Source organism: Eleginops maclovinus, chromosome 5, assembly GCF_036324505.1.
Source record: "Eleginops maclovinus isolate JMC-PN-2008 ecotype Puerto Natales chromosome 5, JC_Emac_rtc_rv5, whole genome shotgun sequence".
NCBI classification, from domain to species: domain Eukaryota; kingdom Metazoa; phylum Chordata; class Actinopteri; order Perciformes; family Eleginopidae; genus Eleginops; species Eleginops maclovinus.
Window position 1 is genome coordinate 22,912,393 of NC_086353.1, and position 20,612 is coordinate 22,933,004.

At 40.8% G+C, this 20,612-nt stretch overlaps 1 protein-coding gene across 3 annotated transcripts; it reads left to right on the forward strand.

Moving 5' to 3' along the window:
• Positions 1-4,912: 4,912 nt before the first annotated feature.
• On the forward strand, positions 4,913-20,037 carry cep170ab (centrosomal protein 170Ab). 3 transcript variants are annotated; one of them, XM_063884748.1, is made up of 16 exons: positions 4,913-4,965; positions 5,352-5,511; positions 6,438-6,575; positions 6,688-6,789; positions 6,901-7,140; positions 7,240-7,604; positions 8,028-8,156; positions 8,243-8,375; positions 9,122-10,594; positions 11,019-11,262; positions 11,526-11,634; positions 11,721-11,882; positions 12,317-12,405; positions 13,842-13,935; positions 15,563-15,614; positions 18,073-20,037. In XM_063884748.1, exons 1-16 carry the CDS (start codon positions 4,939-4,941, stop codon positions 18,264-18,266), a joined length of 3,711 nt encoding a protein of 1,236 aa, XP_063740818.1. In that variant the 5' UTR covers positions 4,913-4,938; the 3' UTR covers positions 18,267-20,037. The 3 variants fall into 3 exon arrangements, with proteins under 3 accessions (XP_063740818.1, XP_063740817.1, XP_063740820.1); XM_063884747.1 differs by having other exon boundaries at positions 6,688-7,140; XM_063884750.1 differs by lacking the exon at positions 13,842-13,935 and having other exon boundaries at positions 6,688-7,140.
• The last annotated feature ends 575 nt before the right edge of the window (positions 20,038-20,612 follow it).

Consider the following 20,612-nt stretch of genomic DNA (forward strand, 5'->3'; position numbering starts at 1 on the left):
CATTGCCATATCTACACTGTAGCTACGGTGACTATGACAATAGCATCTTGAATATTGAAAAAAATGAAGAACGGTAGTAGTGATCATCAAAGCAAAAATTGCATATAGAACAGGTCAATTATTAAGAAAGAAATGTATATATATATATGATATTAGTGAGCATCCTGCTGACTATTATAGATTCAAAGATTCAAGATTCAAAATCTTTATTGTCACAATAATGGTAGCTACAGTGTAGCAATGAAAATATTAAGTCACATACTCCTCCAACAATGCAAAAGAAATATATATGTCATATACAAGAAAAATTAATTTAACAGACCAAACAGAGTAAGGATACAATTGTGATATAATGTTGGAAAACATTTTAGTATCTCTAAGGTTAATTGAGAGAATTTGCCCTGTTTAGCTGAGAAATACTTCAGTCGATACCATATGAGGCCATTCGAATTAGATCAATTCACTTGAATTCTAAAAAATCCCGTATTACTCATCATATATTAGCAGGGTCAGGAGGGTTACTCTAAAAACGTATTCGTTACAATTACTAGTCACCTGTAAAACAATTTAATCAGGAGACTAATCTGAATATCAAAATATAAAACTAATTCAACCTGATTACTTTCCATTTCTTTTGGATTACCATCATCAAATGCAATGCAAATAAAAACCAGAGAAAATAAATATCAAAGAGATGTTTTTGATGAAGTGTATTATGGAAGACAAATGAACAAAGTGACCTTAGAAAAGAAGAAACCAAGATATTTAGTATCAAAAATGATTTTATTTATAAGTTAACTTGCTTTCCATTAGGAATATTCAGGCAGTAGGCTTATTGATTCGCTTTATTAACAGTTACAAAGGAGAAATACAAATACTTTACAACACAATGCTCTTTTTAGATTTTTAATAACATTGTAATCCTGCTGGTAATCCCCAATTTTAAGAAACAACATGTAACATTAGTCTGACTACATCCTTTTCAAATGTAACTGTAAGGGATTACTAGAAATTCTACAGTCTATTATATGAAGCTATATGTATAAGGCCATATCACAGAATTCTCCTAAATCCAGCATTACTCATCAAATATGGGCCACTCACAGTTTGCTGTCAGTATTACATAACCTCCCGATCTCTTCCTGTGTGAGCACACAGCGCCACCGTGAGGCCAAGACGCGGGGCTGCTGCAGAGCAGGGCTGGGCGGCGGGGTGCAGGATCATCAGCAGCTCTCCATAACCCTCCACACATCGGATGCTGATCGTCCGTAGAGCCGCACCTGGTGAGTGACATGTCTAATCCTCTGCTTGTTTGTTTTCCTCCGACGGGCTCATATGTTTAAGGATGGATGGAGACGCTAACAAAAAAGAGCATCGCTGTGTTTGTGCGACAAGCCTTAGCCTCTATTCGTCGTCCATAACCGGGGAGCCTCGGCTGCACAAACAGCCTCCATAACCTGATTTACAATAACACGTGATAAGTGTTGTCGTGAATCTGTCTAAATTAGCCTCTATTGGGCTTAAAGAGCGCACGGACATGATAGTGAACGCTAAGGATCGATAGGCTTCAGTCGGTTATACGAATTGAAGGCAGACACAGTGCGGATATACATTTGTGAATACCATTATGTGCGTTGTCTTTGTATAATGTTATTCTAAGGGGTTATGTCTTTCTGGAATGGTGTCGATATGAAACAGCTCCATGATAAACGCTGGGCCTAACTGGGCTAATTTGCAGGCTTGTCATTGGCCGACTATAACCCATTCATGCACGCTTGACTTGTTGTCATTTGCGATGTATAGCTGTGTATGCGTGTGTGGTCAAGCGCCTAAAAGGGAAAAATGGGCCACAAGAAGCCAGGCCACTGAAAGGGTTAACATGACAAATCTTCCATAAGGGGGAGGGAGGAGAAGTGGGGGGCTGTCAGGTCCCATTGGAATCGAGTTGATGCACAAAAACGAGCCTCAGATATGACAAAGTGTGCGTAATTACATCCCACTAACTAACTCACCTATGGCGTCCATTCAGAGCGTGAGTCAGCAGGGCCTGATGGTGCTCCTTCAGAGGGAGGGAGGACCGGCTGTTGTTTTAGAGAAAAGAGCTGTTGTCTGACAATCATATGAGAGAGCACCATGGGAAGCAGAGATGTGGTTTTTCAGGAAAAAATATTATTGCTGTCTTTGTCTTCACTGTCTGTTTGTCCCTCACTGCCTGCCTCCTTTTGGCCAGTGTGAGCTCATACAGACTTCCTGCACAGCATCCAATTAAATTAGCTGTCCTAATGCATATGTGTCGCAAATTCAATCTGCATGGATGCCTCTCTCACAATTTAGCCCACTCAATTCCTGCACTGAAATACAGCATCTTTATTTGACTGACAAAGTGCTGTTGACTAATCTGTAAAAATGATGTGCTTTTGGGGGTTTTCCCTTTCCTGTAGTGTGCTAGTATATACGTTTTGTGCATGTAAATGGCCTGCAAAGGTTAAAATCCCTGTGTTCCCCGCCACCTCGATTCGACCGCTTTGTTTACTTCTGTAACAGAGTTACATCACTATTTAACACTCTCCCGGGGCAGTACAATGTGTTGGCTAGTGCTCCAACACATTGTACGTGATATGGTAAGGGGTGCAACATCTTTAAGGTGGTGACCAGACCAAATATGGACCTGGAAATTTGCATAAAAGGGCCCCTTTAAATCTCGTGTTCGCCAGAGATGTGCTGTCAGTTTCTTGGAAATAAGTATAAATAAATCATAAATGACTTATTGACTAACAAAATAATAAGCCATCTGACAAATTAGTCGACTAATCTACTGAGAAGGGGCAGCCCTATGAAATGTACTAAATCTTTGAACTGCTACTCGCTTTATACACCTTAAGTTCTTCCTTCATGTTGTTTGCTGCTCTCCTCACATAGCTGTGTCAGTTTCCTCGGGTGATTCCCAAAATAGCCACTGTACATATGACACATGCACCCAGATGTTTATTTTCTGTAATTATATAAAGCAGTGCGCCTCTTCCACGCCTGTAAGAACTTATCATTTTATCGATCAAAGCATGATTCACAGATGGATGACTGCCGCCTAACTGCTCCTGTCTCCAGCAGGATGCAGTAAGGGTCAAAGGTGAGCTAGCGAGCCAGAGATGAGTCTGACTTCCTGGTTCCTGGTGAGCGGCGGGGGCACGCGCCATCGCCTGCCCCGGGAGATGATCTTTGTGGGGAGGGACGACTGTGAGCTAATGCTGCAGGTGAGGCAGTCATATCTCCATCCAGGCTGGATTATAATCTGAAGCACTGAGATTAGATGACAGTCATTGACTGGATTTTGTGTGATTTAGTCTCGCAGTGTGGACAAGCAGCACGCTGTCATCAACTATGAGCCCAACACAGATGAGCATAAAGTGAAGGACCTGGGCAGCTTAAACGGGGTGAGTGTTTTATGTTTTTACCATTGCGTGTTTTACAGCCAGAGGTGGAAGAAGTACTCAGATCTTGTACTTAAGTAAAAGTAGATGTACCAGAGTGGATGAATACTCTGTTACAAGTAAAAGTCCTGCATACAAAATGTTACTTAAGTAAAAGTACAAAAGTATTAGCATCAAAATATTCTTAAAGTACCAAAAGTAAAAGTACTCTTATGAATGATTATTTAAAAATATTATATATAATACGGTATGTTAATTTTAGTTATTGATGCATTAAAGTGTTCATCAAAGCTAGTAAATGTGCAATTTATTCCTACCAATTGTGAATTAAATCCAGGTTTAACTAAAGTATTTTTTAAATGTGGATCATTTTTGTTTATCATTAAGCTATATCTGCAAAGTAACTAAAGGTATTAAGTAAATGTAGTGGAGTAAACACAATTTACCTCTGAATTGTAGTGGGGTAGAAATACAAAGTAACACAAAATAGAAATACTCAAGTAAAGTACAAGTACATCAAATTTGTATTTAAGTACAATACTTGAGTAAATGTACTTAGTTACTTTACACCACTATCTACTGCAGAAAAGAGAAGCAATCTCTGAAATAGTAAGAGTTTAACCAGAATCTTTAAAGATCTCTACATACTGTATGTCATCAATGTGAATATAGTACACTGACACTAGAAGGCTGTTTCCAAGATGTGCTGAAGTTTTCCTTTTTACTATTATCTCACTTTTACACATGCAGGTTTTGTGACAACAATCATGGTTCATTGTGATTTACACAAGTGTGATGTGGAAGCTAGAACCTCCATTGAACTACTAAAAAAATTTAACTGTTACAAATTATTTTAGGCAAAATTATTTTGTAGGAATAACCCCTCATTGTGTACCATCTACTCAAGGGGTTCTCAATGATAATAGTAAAATAAAAGGACAATTAGACAAAATATTTCCCCAAAAAGACAGAGAGGGATAACTACATACTGAATATGAAAGAAAAAATGTGTTCATCGATCAATAAGATTAAAAAAACATCATACTTTAAACAAAGAATAATGTGAAAAAAATAAAACAGATACAATAAATTATCATAAACATTATTATACGTACATTTATTAATATTTTTTGTGATTCAGTACCTATAGCCCTTAACTTAACTCCTTTGTTTTAAAGCCCCGCTCTGTTTTTGTTTACAGACATTCGTCAATGATGTCAGAATACAGGAGCAGATCTACGTCACTCTGAAAGTTGATGACAAGTTGAGGTTTGGATACGATATCCTTTGAATCTTTTGTATGAGTCCAACCCGGTGACACGCAGCACAAGGTCAGTGGACCTGGACGACACTGTAACTTAATCGGCTCTCTAATAGCTGTGAATGCTCATTGCTCTCTGCCTGCTTCATAATAGATAAAGCTTTCCGTGCATGTTTCCCACCCCTGCAAAGAGTTCTTTCACCTTAACCTGCCTCACATACCAACCTGTTCACCGTGCTTCGAGGAGAGATGCAGATTCCGGAGGAGGCCCTCAAGGTTAGACAGCACCTTGTGCATGTTCATGTGTCATTGCAGCAGTGTGAATATGCCTGCTCAAAACAGTCAGTTTGTAAAAAAAAACCTGAGAGAAGTGGATTTTAGTTAGAGAGCAAAAGGTTGTGCTGAACCAGGCAAAACATGTTTATAAGAGTGATGAATCTGCAGCTTCATCGCAGCAAACTGCCCAGGTAGCTGAAAAAGGATAGGATTTCATCTTAATGAAGAACAGATGCAATTGTTTTCCGGACGTATCCTCAATGATATGCAACATGCAAGTTTTCTGAAATGTCCAATAAACAAAATCTGGCTAAACTTCTGTAGCTTTTTGCAGCAGATTCATGTTTTGCATCCATCTCTCCAAACTTGTTTATCACATCCGTCAGCATGAGAAGTTCAGCAGCCAGCTGCAGCTCAACCAGAAGAAACCTCCGAAGAAGGAAGCGTGTAAATCTGAGGCGAAACCCTCCAAGACAGCAGCAGAGTGTGAGGGGGCCGCCGCCGCCAAGCCTCCAGAAGCCGGCAGGGTGGAGGATAAGACGCCAGGTGAGAAGGAGCAAATCAATGGCGCAGATCTCAGTGTTCAGAGGCCACTTTTACATTTACAAATGTAAAATGAGACTTAAGATAACATATTGAAAGGGCGCTGAAACATTCATTTTCCACCAGTTTTGACCAATAAATAATCAAATAGAACAAACCATGGCTAGTTCTTGTTTCACAATTTTAGGATTGTGTTGTTTTCTTTGTTCTATGTGGGTTTTTTTTAAACTGAGGATAGTTAAAGTTTGGTCTGTTAGTCAGTTTTAAAAGCTCAACTTGTCTTCTGGGAAATTGTGATTGGCATGTTTCACAGATGTTCAGACTCTAAAATTATATAAACACATCGAAGGACACTTAAATATGTGCTTAGATCTGAGAATATTATAATGTATTTATAACCATTACTAATTGTTTAAATTGTCATTTATAATGCTCAAAGAGGCCCTATTATGATTTTTAGTGTTTTCCCTTTACCTGCAGTGTGTTACATAGGTTTTTGTGCATGTAAATGGTCTGCAAAGGCTACAATCCCAGTTTCTCTCTATTACCGTAACATAGTGATATCAATATGTAACATTTGTGCTTGAACTGGCTAGCGCTCCAACACATTGTATGTGATAGGCTAAGGGGCAGGACATCTGTAAACGGTTGAGCCATCACAACAGACCCGGCTAACCAATCAGATCAGATTGGGCTCTGGTTTCAGACAGAGGGTGAAAAGAGGTGCTGCAGCACAGGCAGTATGAGAAAAAAAAAGAGCTTTATGAACATTAAAGCATGGAGAGATGTCACATTTGACACCAAATACAAATATGAACCTGAAAATGGGCAAAATAGGGCCCCTTTAAATCTGTATCAAATGCTTTAGTTGTGTAAAGTGTAGCCATGACATTCCGGTCTAAAACTAATAGATGGGTTTCTTTTGCAAGGGGACGGCTCAGTGTTACACAAAATCACACCTCTCTATGGCCAGCCTGCCTGGTGGGGGGAGGAAGAAGCTAAGAACCAGCAACCCGGTAGGCCAGAGGAGAAGACCTCAGATCGGAAGCGAGAAAAAGCTGAAACAGGTGTTCAAATAACTCCTAAAGTAAAAATATTTCCTTTATGGGTGAATCTTTTGTTTCTTCCCTTAGCGGTGCTAACAATATGTCCCGTTTATTTCCCCCTTATTTCTGACAGACACCAAGAAGAGTGCTGAGGCCCCCAAATCAGCCCCACAAGCAGCTTCTGATCAGGAGCCCAGCTACTTTGAGATCCCAACCAAGGACACTGTCTCGGCAGGTAAGGTGAGCGGTGAAGCCCCCTCACGAGAACAAGATGCCAGTGCATCTTCTGGCGCAGAACCCGTCCATGGCCACGCCTCCTTCACCATTGAGTTTGACCCCACGGCAGCAGATAAAGCGAGCACCAAAGATCGGGTTGTGAAGGTGGGACCGGAGACCAGGCCCCGACCTAAAAGGCCTGTCGGGGAGGAGCTGAGTCCACTTCAGACCGCCATGGTGGCTGCAGAGGTTAAGGTCGCCGACTGGCTGGCCCAGAACGAGCTGCCATTGGCTCTTAAAGAAACGGTTGCAGAGGAGGATGGGGAAAGTGTGAAGAGTGATGTTCCTGTACAACTGAAGAGCCTTAAAGGTGGATATGTGCAGCCACATGTTCACATTAAAGATTATAATTCAGCCTAAGCCTCCTTTACATTTTGTCCCGTAACCTTCTTTACCCCTCCACTGCCAGGCAGTAAACATGAAGATGGTACGCAGAGTGACACAGAGAACGCACTTGGAGGCAAACGCACGGCCACAACAATGGAAGAGCGCTCGTGGGGGCTTTGGGGTGGGATGAAGATCAGAGAAGGTCGAGCTAACGTACCAGAGGGGCTCTTCGCAGAGGAGGAAAGTCCGGCTCGCCGTCGCAAGTCTTCAACTTCTAAAGCGGCATGCGGATTCGTAGAGAGGCGACGCGCAGAGGCCACACATCAGCAGAGCGGACGCCATGAGGGCTACCACCATGGGGACGATTACAGTGACAGGGGGACCTACACCATTGAGCTGGAGAATGGAGATCAGGAAGAGGAAGAGGCAAGAAAAATGATAGACAAGGTGAAAAGAAAGGGTCAGGATACTGATTTAGGTTTTTATTTTAATAACTTTGTTATTTGTGACTGTAGATTTATCATTAATTCACCAAAAGTAGCATTAGATGATATTTGCATATTAAAATATACATTTTCAATGTGAGTATTCGGTTAGAGAATTTTAATATCTATAATGTATTTTCAGTACCCAGTACATCTGAAATGTCTTGCAAAATCAGTTTCACAACATATGTTTTTATCTGGATTTTTATCACAATTAATTTGTTTCTCATACTATGTAAAATACTGATTTATGGAGTTACCCTCTGTGAAAAGATTTGACTCTTAATACGAAACTATTTAATAAGGAAATGCTTCATTTGCATATATAAACATTCAGTTACACTGTGTATACACTTGCTCACCTTTGCATGTGTGTGTGTTGCAGGTGTTTGGTGTGGATGAGCAGGAGGGGGTGTGTGTGTCCAGGCAGGGGGGTGCTGACCAAAGAGAGGGGGTCACCTCCCAGAGGTCTGGTGGCAGAGACAGAGGAAAGCATGGACGCATGGAGACAGAGGTGCAACAACTGAGAGCTGTCAGGTGTCTAAAAACAGTCGATTATCAAAAGGATTCTCTTGTATCTTTCATGCTGTCTTTGTCCAGGTACTACCTGAGGAACTGATGGTGGGCGGTCCTCGCTGGGTCTCGCAGTGGGCTACTCTGGCTGCCAGTCACATTAGGACAGACCCCGAGGGATCCGGAGGGGAGAGTCACATGATGGTCTCAGAGGACAGAGGTACTTATCTAAAATCTGAATGGAAAAGACAGAAAAAAATGTGTTTGTCAACTTTGAAATATTGAAAGCTGAAATTACATGTGTGTGTCTTTAACCCACCGCTAATGGATCACACACACTTAAAAACACACATTTTTAAGCAGAGAATTTATTAAAGGGCACATCTAGTGCTTATTTTCAGGTTCATTCATGTATTCAGTGTTTTACTAGAACATGTTTACATCCTTTAAAGTTCAAATAAAGACATTATTTTTCTTGTACTGTCTATCTGAATATACATTAATTGACCCTGTGTGAAAGACTCAGTTTTAGTGTCTGTCTCGCCAACCTCACAAAAAGCTAAATGTGCTCTGATTGGCTTGTGGCAAAAACTGCAGAGGTAGTTCTAAAGCAATGGGTAAGTACAGGAGTGGTATATTGTAAAGAGCTTGTGGAATCTTATGTTTTTTTTTTATCAAGGCAGCACGCACAACTGGGTGGTTTTATTCCACATGTTGTGTGTTAGTGGGTACTCCATATCCCATTAATGTATTTGCATAATCACTGTGTTAGTTTCTCTTTCTAATATGTGCCCTTTAAAGTATGAAGGACATTCATATTCTGTTTAATTTGGTCGAAAACAAACTGCTGAATAAAAACATTGGAGCCAATGCATCGTTTCTTCTAGCTTAACCCCCACCATTGATATGTAAATCCCATTTTTCCCAGAATCCACTTTACTAATGAAAGTGTTTTCTCTCTCTCAGCTGAAATAAGTGAGTCCAGCCACTCGGCGTCTTTTGCCTCGTCTGGCTACACAGAGCGTAAGAGGAGAACCCTGCCCCAGCTGCCAGGGGAGGAGCTCGCCCTGGGAAGGAGGACCCCTGGCGCAGGCCTTCGTACGGACATGGGGGAGAAACAAGACACAGAGCTACAGGAGAAGGAGAGCAATGAGGAGAAAATGTCCAGGGGAAGGAATCGGCCCGGTCATTGCACTGGAGGTGTGGGCAGCCACAGTGGCAGCCCCAGTCGCTCCTCTCCGGCCAAGTCGCAGGAAAGCGCTGGCGGGAGATCAGGCAAGTCAGGTGTGTTGGCAAAGCTCCCCCCTCGTCCATTAACCAGTGGGGAGAAGAGAATGGAAGAGGCACGGAAGAGGAAAAAGGAAGAGGAGAAGGCCAGGGAAAGTAGTGGCAAACCATTGTTCAGGCAGGAGAGTTTTACTGTGGAGAAGCCCAGCTCCAACGCATCCGTCGAGCTCCGTCCTCGTATCGAAGCGCTCTCAGGCAGCAGAACTCAGATCACGGAGGTCGGCCTTGAGAACACATCGCTGCAGAAAGACTCAGAAGCTGTTGCCGCCTTTTTAGAGACAACTGTGTCAGACCAAGGGGATCCACCGAGTCAGTCCATCGAAGGCTCCTTGTCCCCAGAGTCAGACGTTGACACGACCAGCACAGTAAGCCAGGCTGAGGGAGCGAGAAAAGTAATCCAGAAACGGCGGATTTTAGCAGGACAGCAGAAGGAGAGAACGATGGTGTGCTCATCGGGCAAAGGCCCCAACGGGGGGCGAGAGACCCAGGAGAGGAGGGTCAAAGCCAGGGCACCTGCACCTCCGCAGGCCAGTCGTCCATGGGCCTCCCTAGACCTCACGGACGATGATGTCAACACCAACTCGCTCCTCTCTGACTCCCTGCCAACCACGCAGGAGTCTAAAAGCTCTACAACCAGAGCCCCGACTGGGAGCACAACATTGGGGGCTAGCACCAAGTCTAGTCGGGCTAAGATCAGCCAGACCCCAGCTTCTTCTGCAGGCAGTAAAACCACCAGTGCTCCCAAGCCTAGGCCCACCAGGGCGTCCCTGCTGAGGCGAGCCCGGCATGGGGATTCCTCAGACACCGAACCAGCTGATTTCGACCGGATGTCGGTAGCTTCTGAGGCCTCCACAGCGAGTTCCACATCCAGGACAGGGATGGCAAGAAGGGGAATGTCCAGGATAGACGCTCTGGCACAGCCGAGGAGGCAGAGGGTGGGATCCCCGTCAGCCCAGAGTGACTCAGAGGCCACAGTGACGAGGGGTAGAGGTCTAGGAGCCCGTAGTGTTGCAGGTGATTATGCCATCAGACAAGGACTGAGAGGTTCCAATTTGAACTCAGTGTCTGGACCGAGGGCTCGGGCTAACAGTGCCTCCAAGCTACCTGATAAGAATAGAGGGACATCTTCCTATGGACATATAACATCTGCGTGTAAGTAGTAATGTTAATATTTCCATATTAAACCATTTATCTGATGCTTTTACTGCCTAAATATGGACGTCTAATAATCTGTCTCTTAAGTGCTGACAGGTAAATCAGACTTTGTTTTAAAGGTTTGATTTAAGTAGTTCACAGTTTTTGTGATTAGTCTTTCAATAAAGCAGTACACTGTTGAGTATCTGGGAAACATCTAAAGGGCCAGATAGTTTTATCAGTTGGAGATCATAACGCAGCAAAAGGAAGAGCAAATATCGGATTTGTCAGTTTGCCAGACACTCTTAATGAATGCTTATGTTGCTCAGTATGTGAGTAGGTTAGTGTATGCTTACATGTTTGCCTAACAAACCTGACTGTTGCATTTACAGCACATTTGAAGCCCTGTCTAAACCAAACTTCCGTTCTATCCTAACATCAGCTGGCACTCGGTGGCGCCGCGTGCCTGTGGATTATGCTTCCACCTCAGAGGATGAGTACGGCTCCAACCGGCACCTTTCCAAGCAGAGTCAAACACGACCGTTCCCTTCCACTCGGGTAGCCCAGCTAGGAGGCTCAGCCCCCACCACCCCTAATCCTACAGGTCTGTCTGCTCTGAGGCAACAGTCCAAGGAACAGGACGAGTATATGAGAGACTGGACAGCACACAGCGAGGAAATAGCCAGGTACGTGGGTGGGAGTGAGAGGTACTCCAGGGTAGTAAGGGAACAGTGATAAGTCATGATAACTTTTTTTCAAACATGCTTCGTCTGCTCAGAGTTATTCCTCTTATTACTTGTTTTTATTTTATTTTATTTTATTTAGTCCATATTGAAGGTAATGAATTTTCATGTGAGGAGAATAAAATAAATATAAAATAAGAAAACAATAAGAAAAATGGGTTTAACACATATCAGATGGTGATTTCAAGTTGGTGTTTCTTCATCAGGATCAGCCAGGACCTGGCCAAAGACCTCGCTATGCTCGCCAGAGAAATTCATGATGTTGCCGGAGAGATCGACTCAGTCAGCCCCGCAGCCACCGACCCTGGAGCTCTGGTAGTCAGAACTTTATACAACTATTTATATCTGTTGATTATACAACTAAAAAATATAAAGATTTCTTTTAAATTGCTGCTTCACAGATAGAGGAGCGTGTGTTTGATGACAGCTTGGACCAGACTGCTGCTTCTGCAGAGCACAGCAGCATTGTGGAAACTAACGGGCGCTCTGTGGAGCTTCGACCCCGAGGCTCTGGTGGACAGAGCTCACGTTCCATCCGCAGACAGACATGGAATAGAGATGATGTGAGTCACTGTTATAATATATTACAACATTCATAGGGGATGTTGAAGAGTTTTAATTATCACTGATTTTCTTATTCAAATCTTTATTTAAAGTATGGAGAACTGTAGTGTACAAAATGTGTTACTGTGAAATTGAATGTTGGAAAATGTAGATTATATACTATATTTCCACCGAGACACCTATTTACTTTCGGGACATACTGTATGTTTGGTACAAAATTGTGTTGCAGAACATAATCATCGGTGTCTACCACAGTATGCCACTAGAGGGAGCTCCATATCTCCAACTGCAGTTTAATCGATATAGCTACAAATTGACCAAAAACTTCTAGCTTAGCCAATGAGAAAGAATATAAGACTGCTTTATTCTCCTCAATTCCACTTTGATTGTTTGTCTTTGTAAAAAATTGATAGTTTCTTTCATCATGTTTCAGTCGGTGCTGGACAGTTTACTACTAGCATCGGTCTCTCAGCTGTCGGCGAGAATACGTCAGTCTGTTGATAAAACAGCCTACAAAATAAGGTACATTTTACATCACTTAAAAGGAAGTGGTTCAATGAAGGAATGTGCTGTAATTGTAATTTGATAAAACATTTAAAAGATTTAAAGGAGTCTGAAGATGTTGAAGAAATATTCAATATCAGTCATTTTAATTGCTGTTGATATAGGTTTGAGTTCAATTAGATGAACATTTCATACATTTCTTCTAGTTAAGAGCCATTCTGTATTTCCAGTTGAGTTTGTAGGTCAAGCTTCCTTTTATTGATTTCAGGGAAAGTACAGTATTGAGCATCCGCTGTATTTACTTAATGAGCTGGTCTTGTTCAAGTCTTTGCTTTATATACATTTTAGCTGAATATGATAATAACTCACCGTTCATTACATATGTTAGTGTTTCTCAAAGCAGTTCTGGGGACATATTAGCTCTTTTATTGAGTTCAAAGAGTTTATAGATTTTTTTTGTGATATCAGTTTGCAGAAAGCATTAACAGTCAGTACACATTTCCAGGGAGGGCGTTCCAAACTGTTAAAAGGAAATGTGGGTCAAGTTACAGTTTATTGAATTATAGTAGAATATTCAGCTTCTGTGGCAAAGTAAAGAAGGATTCTATCAATAAATAGTTATATATTCCTATGTTAGGGGTATACTTATATAGGAAGGACAAGAATCGACATTTTGAAAATAAAGAACACTGCGGTTTATTACTGTTGATTCGTTATTTGGGATTAGAAAGGTCAAATGCTGGATTAATTAGCAGTCCAGATTGTCGCTTAAAATCCATTGTGTTAGTCGGGTCTGCTACTACCATTTTTTTTTTTATCATGGATGAATTTGATGATTATTTTATAGATTAGTTCATTTATCATTTGGTCTATAAAATCAAGGCAAGATAGTGAAAAATGACATTCTCAGTTCCTCAAAATCCAAGGTGCTGTCCTCAAATGTCTTGATTCGTAAGCCCAAGGCATAAAGACAAATAGTATCTAAATAAAAAAATGTTTAAATGTCTTGCAATATTTGCATGAAAATTCATTCATTTATTATGAAATGTATTTTTCATTTTGATGAACTGCAGTTTTAGTTGTGAATTTAAATCTGGTTTTAATCATAGGAGGTTCTTATAAACTCATAAATGTTATACTGAGAAATGAACACGTGCAGAAAAGGATTGTTAAAATAGAAACCCTTTAAATCAGGTGTTAGGATTCTAGTCTGTGTTTGATGTTGGAACTAGGCCAAGCAATCTGTTTGAGTGGCACATCACAAAGGTTTACTCTGACAACCAGCCACATGTCACATTATAACCACTCAAAGGGAGACAACTCTAAGGACTTTCTTCATTGAAACATTACACAGACAAGGATTAAACCAGTCATCTGATACTTATATAAAGAAGTACATTCAACATATTCATGTGTTTTACTTTCATCTATTTCTGTACCAACTTGGCCTCTAGGATCCTCTTCAAGGATAAAGAAAGGAAATGGGAAGAGATTGAGAACAAACTGCAGGCAGAGCGCGACTCCTTACTACTCAAGAGCTCCAATAAGGTGATGTCCCCTCAAAAAATATCAGATTTATTTGAGGAAGGCTGGGGAATTATGCAAGACAGTAATATTTTCAGGCACGTAGCAGTATGCCTCTAGAGATGGCAATATCTGTCAGTCTACCTTTTTCCAGACTGAAATATCTCTATTGGATTGCCATGAAATTTCATTCAGACGTTAATGCTTCCCTCAGGTTGAATTGTAATCACAATGGTGATCCTTCAACATTTCCTCTAGCTCCAGCAGGACACAATTTCACTTTGTCCTTTTATATTGGTGTCTTCAAAAGTAATGACACTTCTATCAGCCTCAACTGTACTTGGGGAACAATGCTAATAGGAAAAAGTTTGCATGCTACCACAAAACCAAAATGGTGAACACGGTCAAAAATATACCTGCTAAATCAGGAATGTTTACATATTCGTTGTAAGCATGTCAGCATACAAACGTTAGCATATGCCGAGGCACTGAGATGAAAAGTAATGATTCCCCTGAAATGTTTTGCATAAACTTTTTATCATTTTTTAAAATTTAAAAATGTTGGGGGTGAATTTTTGACTATGTTTTTGTCTAAACTTTTTTTTTAACAACAAATATTCAAGATAGATTATCCTTGCATATCGTTTCTCACTTACCAAGCGCTTCCATAGGTTGAATTCATAACCTAAATCCAAATGTATGCTAGTTTTACTATGTATTTTGATTGAACAAAACAGGTCCACTGCAAATATTGAAAGTTGCCATCATTTTATATTAACTGGCTGGCAATAGCTCTTTAGAAAAGGGTCACAGAAAAAGTGTGTATGTAACTGCTAAATGCACATTTTTAAGAGTGTGATATATTTGACTATAATAGGCTGAAAAACACCAAAACGTGGCACAAGGTGTGGACAGCTAACTTTGAAGAAAAGTATCAGCACAATCAGAATGTGTGCAAGCGGGAAAATGTGCAATTTGTTGTTTGAATGTAAGGCATTTTGATACATTAGTCAGACAGACATTTCCAGGAAGTTTAATCAGCATGGTGTTTCCTTTTTGGCGCGGGTTGAGCATAAATTACTACAAGAAAACAGAGAGTGAAATGTGATTTGAAAAAGCTACTCTAGTGAATAACTTCGCTAAGGAATTTGCTTATGTTTTGTTTTAATCCATTAGCTTTTAAAGGATGAAATTAACTCTGTACAGTTTTAATTGCACTCTTTCCGTTTCCATTGCAATCATACATAATATCTGATTACTTTCTGGAGGTTCAAGTCAAAGACAGTCACACGCATAGCATTTAGATAACCTTGCTCAACTATTGTGGTGGGGCAAAAAATATAGTTGTTTATTTTGATACAGAAAAAGAATTACAGGCTGCTGCAGAAGCAAAAAGTTAGAGTCTAGAAATCTCCCACTTCTCGAGGGCAGGGTCATAAATCACGCCAGCCTGCCCTCATGTGAACCCCTGAAGAGATATGTCTATCCTCCTAACAGTCACAGCGCTCATAAAGCATTACTGAGCGAAAACACGGCACGGCTCCAAACCTATTCCTGAGCAGATGAATGGAGCTGATTTATTTTGTGTATGAACTTTCACTTATTAAACAGATCAACCAATTAAAAGGTTTTCATTATGTCCTTTTAACAGGAGCTTTCAACCATCATTCAAGACCTGAGGAGAGTGGAAAGACAAATGCTCGGTATGGATGTGATGCTTTCCTACAGTATTTATTGAACTGCCACACATCAATTTCAAGTGTATTTTGTGTTAAAGACTTACCGTATTTTCCGGACTACAAGGCGCACCTGAATATTAGCCGCACAAGCTAAAATTAGGGGGAAATCCTGTTTTGTTCATACATTAGCCGCACCGGACTAAAAGCCACAGGTGTTTTAATGCTTAATTACCATATGTAAGAGAATATGCACAAAGGGGATTGTCAGGAAAGAGATGGCTGTTTGGGAACACATCCCTTTTATTAACATTTTGAAAAACAAGTTAACATTTTTGCATAACTTTTTACGTATATGTACAAGTACCGGTAATTACAAGTACGAAACATGTACTGTGCTGTTCAAACGAGTAACAAATGTACTGTATAACAATAACCTACAGCACACCAGAAAAATATAATCGGCCTACCTTTTGGGCTAAGGTGCAGTAACACGGCTTTAACAAGAAGAAAAGACAGTCATTCATCGCCATCTTTGTCTTCTTCCTGCGCACTAAAACCACCAGAGTCCTCTTCTTCAGTGTCGGAAACGAACAGGCTCAGGGTGGCTTCGTCATCCACTCTCCCAGTCTCTCCTTCGTTGTCGCTTTCAAAACCAAAGAACTCCTCGTTGTCAGTGTCGGAATCGAACACCCTCTGAAGGGCCGTGGCGGTGTCCTCCTTTTCATCACGCAGCAGTCCAGCCCTTCGAAATCCGTTGGCGATCGTGGATGTTTTGACACTTCTCCACGCTGTCAGGATCCACTGGCAGACTTGGGCAAACTTGCTTTTCGCATGCAATCAGTTTTGGTGAATGATTTATCGCCGCTCGTCATCCACGCCTCCCACTGAACGCGTAGTGATACTTTGAACGCACGATTCACACTGATGTCGAGTGGCTGCAGTTGCTTCGTGGTGCCTCCAGGAATCACAGCTCGAATCGAGTTTGTGCTCTTAATGGCTGCTTTCACAGAATCTGTGATATGGGCCCTCATGCTGTCCAAAACGAGCAATGCTTTTTTTTGGCGAAAGAATCCTCCAGGTCGCTTCTCATAGCACTCTTGTAGCCACTCCTTCATTACGCTTTCCATCATCCACCCTTTCTTGTTGACTTTAACAGAGATGCCGCTCGGGATCTCTTCTCTTGGCATAGTCATCCGCTTAAAAATCACCATTGGCGGAAGTTTTAACCCGGATGCTGTGCAGCCCAGAACACCAGTGAAATTCGTTCTCTCATGGCCAGTGGTTCTCACCGTGATGGATGATTCACCTTGCTTGTTAACAGTCCTAGTGAGAGGCAGGTCAAACGTCAAAGGCACTTCATCCATATTTATGATCTCGTCCGGTCCGATGGAATATTCGTTTATCTTTCTTAGTGTGAATTTGCGGAAGTTTGTTATTTTTTCCGCGTAGTCGGGAGGGAGTTGCTGACACACAGTCGTCCACGCCCTGATGGACAGTCCTTTTCGTTTCATAAATCTGTGACACCAGGATGGTCCACCTCTGAAATGTTCTATCTTCATTTCGGTGGCGACTGTTTTGGCTTTCAGTCGGATCTGCACAGTTGAAACACCTCGCCCGTTTGCTCTCTGTGTGTTCACCCAGTCTTCAATAAAGTCTTCAAGTTTGGGCCATCTGCTTTTATTACCTCTGAAAGCTTTTTTCGTCTTTTTGGACTGAGCCAGTTCTTTACACTGGCGTCTCCAACGTCTCACCATTGATTCGTTTATACCAAGGGTACGTGCAGCAACTCTATTTCCCTCGTGGAGAGCCAAATCGACTGCCTTTAATTTAAAAGCTGCATCATATGCATTTCTTTTGTTTGCCATAATGAGGGTTTGTGGATGAAAGCTTCCTTTGCTCCTGTAATACTCGTCTTGCTCTTGCTAATCTAGTCTCTTTTTCGCGCTAATTCGTACGGCACTACTTTGCCTGGCGGACGGACATGTGACCAACATACCACTCTTTTCCCCCGTGACTGTGTGTCTGATCACATTCCCTTCCGCCAGGAAAAGTAGTGCCGTACAACATCGGAACAAACCAAAACAAAACCTCTTACGATATCACAAAAATCATGAAAAATCCATAGAAAAGCCGCACCGGACTATAAGCCGCAGGGTTCAAATTCTGCAAAAAGTAGCGGCTTATAGTCCAGAAATTACGGTACTATGCCCACAAAATGACAAAAAACAGTGAGTTTGATGAATGTAGTCAGACTGGGGCTACATTAACCAACAGCAAAATGTATATGATTAAAAAGTAAGGTTTATTGAAAATGCATTTGTTTGGAGGTAGTTGGGATATTACTGGTCAGTTTTTTTCATAAAAAGATGCAAAGTTACAGAAGGCCAGTAATTGATGTACAAACCCGTCCTTTTGTGGTTGAATTATTCCTTTAGATTTAAGTATATTATTAAGTGTATTTCAAACCTTTTTGTTCGGACAGTAATTGACATGATGGTGGACCCCGACGGCACCCTGGATGCCCTTTCCAATCTCGGCGTGACCAGTCCTTTGGCTGACCAGAAAATGAGCCCAGGTACTCAGCAGGGGGCATCTGTGTCGCACCCTGCTGCTGGAGCTCCCTCCAGCATACTCTCCAGGCCTGAGGGACAGACCACTGAATCCTGCGAACCTTAAGACTACACAGAGGTGGCAGAGCGAGAACAAGGGCTCTGACAGAGCCCTAGATTCTACACTGAGACAACAAGGACATATATAAGAATGCATCCTTTATGTTGGAGATATCCAGAGAGTGTGAGGTTAGAATACTTTAAAGTGAATGGTTTGAGACAAAGGAGGAAAGAGAAGGAGAAAGATGCCTATTCTGTAGGAGAGCCACACTGCCCTAACTTTCAATCAAAGTGACTTGTGATTGGACCTTTTAAAAGTCCAATGCTTCCAAATAGCAGCTATGTGAGATATACAGTATGAAAACACAACAGTACTATTTGTCGGGCTGATGAAGAAGATATAACATAATATACAGTGACCCATCTGGGATCTGTGTTGCTATTCATTCTTACTATCCATTATCTACGGAAGCCCTGAGAAACAAGTGAAAAAAATAATGTTTTGCCTTGATAAGCTTTCTTTATTCATAAAAAAGTATCTTTTTCCATCTGTAAAACAGGTATGGAAAAACATTTATCAGTAGGATAATGTTTTATTATTATAAGTGGAAAGGTTTTGCCAGGTAAATTTCATTTATTTTGTCAAGATAAGTTTTCAAAAACAAAAAGTAACAAGTAAAACATTATCCTGGATAATGTTTTACTTGTTTAATGTGTCATTAATACAGCAAAGAAAACCAACTTTTTTTTCCTCACTTGCATCTTTGGGCTTCTGTACTTATTTAAAATATTTGAAAAAACGACAGATGTAAATGAAGACAGGGTTTTATGTTGTCATTTTTTTCCCTCCAAAATCCTGATAAAATCCCATTACTGTTTCTTTTCCAGGCCATGAAATATTGCCATTTAAATCAAAGATTGACTTAATGCCAATGCAAAACCTAGGAAGGGGCAAAGGTGTCAAACAAGGAATAGTGTGTGAAACTTTTTCTACCCAGCCATAGATTTATTTATATTCACTATTATAATGTTGAAATTGTAATCCTCAAACCACAGTAATGATTTTCCATCAGAAAAGAGCAGCTTTTGCTTGGAAAAGAACTGGGTATGTACAGTATGTACCAATGTTAATGTTAATTATAGTTGAATCAGAAACCCCTATCCATGCCTTTCTTTTTCCTATGGCGATGTCATTTGAAACCAGTAAAAAGATAGACCGTGTTTGTTGATTAAAAAAACTATGAAGTCAAATGTAGCTCCCAGAACGGTTTTCCTCTTCCAAATGTATTTTGTCACAAGTGCCCTGGATCAAACAATCATTACAGTTGGAGATGAGAGATGCCACAGTGTATAGGAGATGGTGTTGTTTTGCACATTACAAAGCTGATATATGGACATATTCATCTCTGAGGGAACAGGACATGACGTGCTCCTGTGGCACTTCTTTTTCAATACCCCTCGACCAAAAACAAAACAGGGTGAAAGCCAGCTGCCTGTGGATGAACAGATTGTCAAATTATTTTCTGATAATGTTGCGTTTAAACCAGCGTAGACAAAGTCCTGCAGCTTTTTTATTGTTACCGATGCAATGGAACGATGGACAGTATATAATGGTTATCCAATGTCTTGCCTCATACCAATGTTTACACATGAATGTAACCCGAGAACTGTTGAAACATTTTAGCCAAAACAACTTGAATAAAGATTGATATCTGCATTTTGTGCTCAGCACCTACTGATCTTTGTCCTTTATTCTGTTTGAGCATTTGGAGAATCTTTAATGTTTTGTATGAAGTTTTTTTTTCTTTTCCTTATAATGATGTTAAGTCACATGTTGACCTGGCTATACTTGTGTATTGTTTGTCTCATTTCCAATAAAATGCATGATTATCATGAGCTGTTAGTTTTTTTTCTAAATCACTTACTGCAGCGAAAGTTTACAGTGTTGATCAAAATGTTGCTTAAATCGACAATATTCAAAGTTACTTAATGTATTTAAGTACTGCGCTCAGTTTTGAAAGAACTTTCACTTTCATTTTTGGCACTGTTAGCCTGTTTCATAAGTGTAAGTGATTTGTCAGTGTATTTTAAATGATTAGTTTTGCTACGTTAGCTAGCTAGCTAACAGTGATAATGATATCGTAAGGAATCATGCTATCACTTTGATTATAAAGGCAAAGTTGACAGTGACAGTTGTCTAATTTTTCCTGGTTGCCTGGTCCCAGCTGTGTGCATCTATTTTTAGTGTCCCCTGGAAACTGTTTCCGTTTTGTGCCGCCTTGGCACCTGTTTGCAACCGTAGTAATATTATAAAAACTATCTTTCTCTCAAGCACATTTACATGACAGCTATAGTAACTTTGCAGATATCATTTTTACATGCAAATCATATGATCAGTTTATACAATAGCATC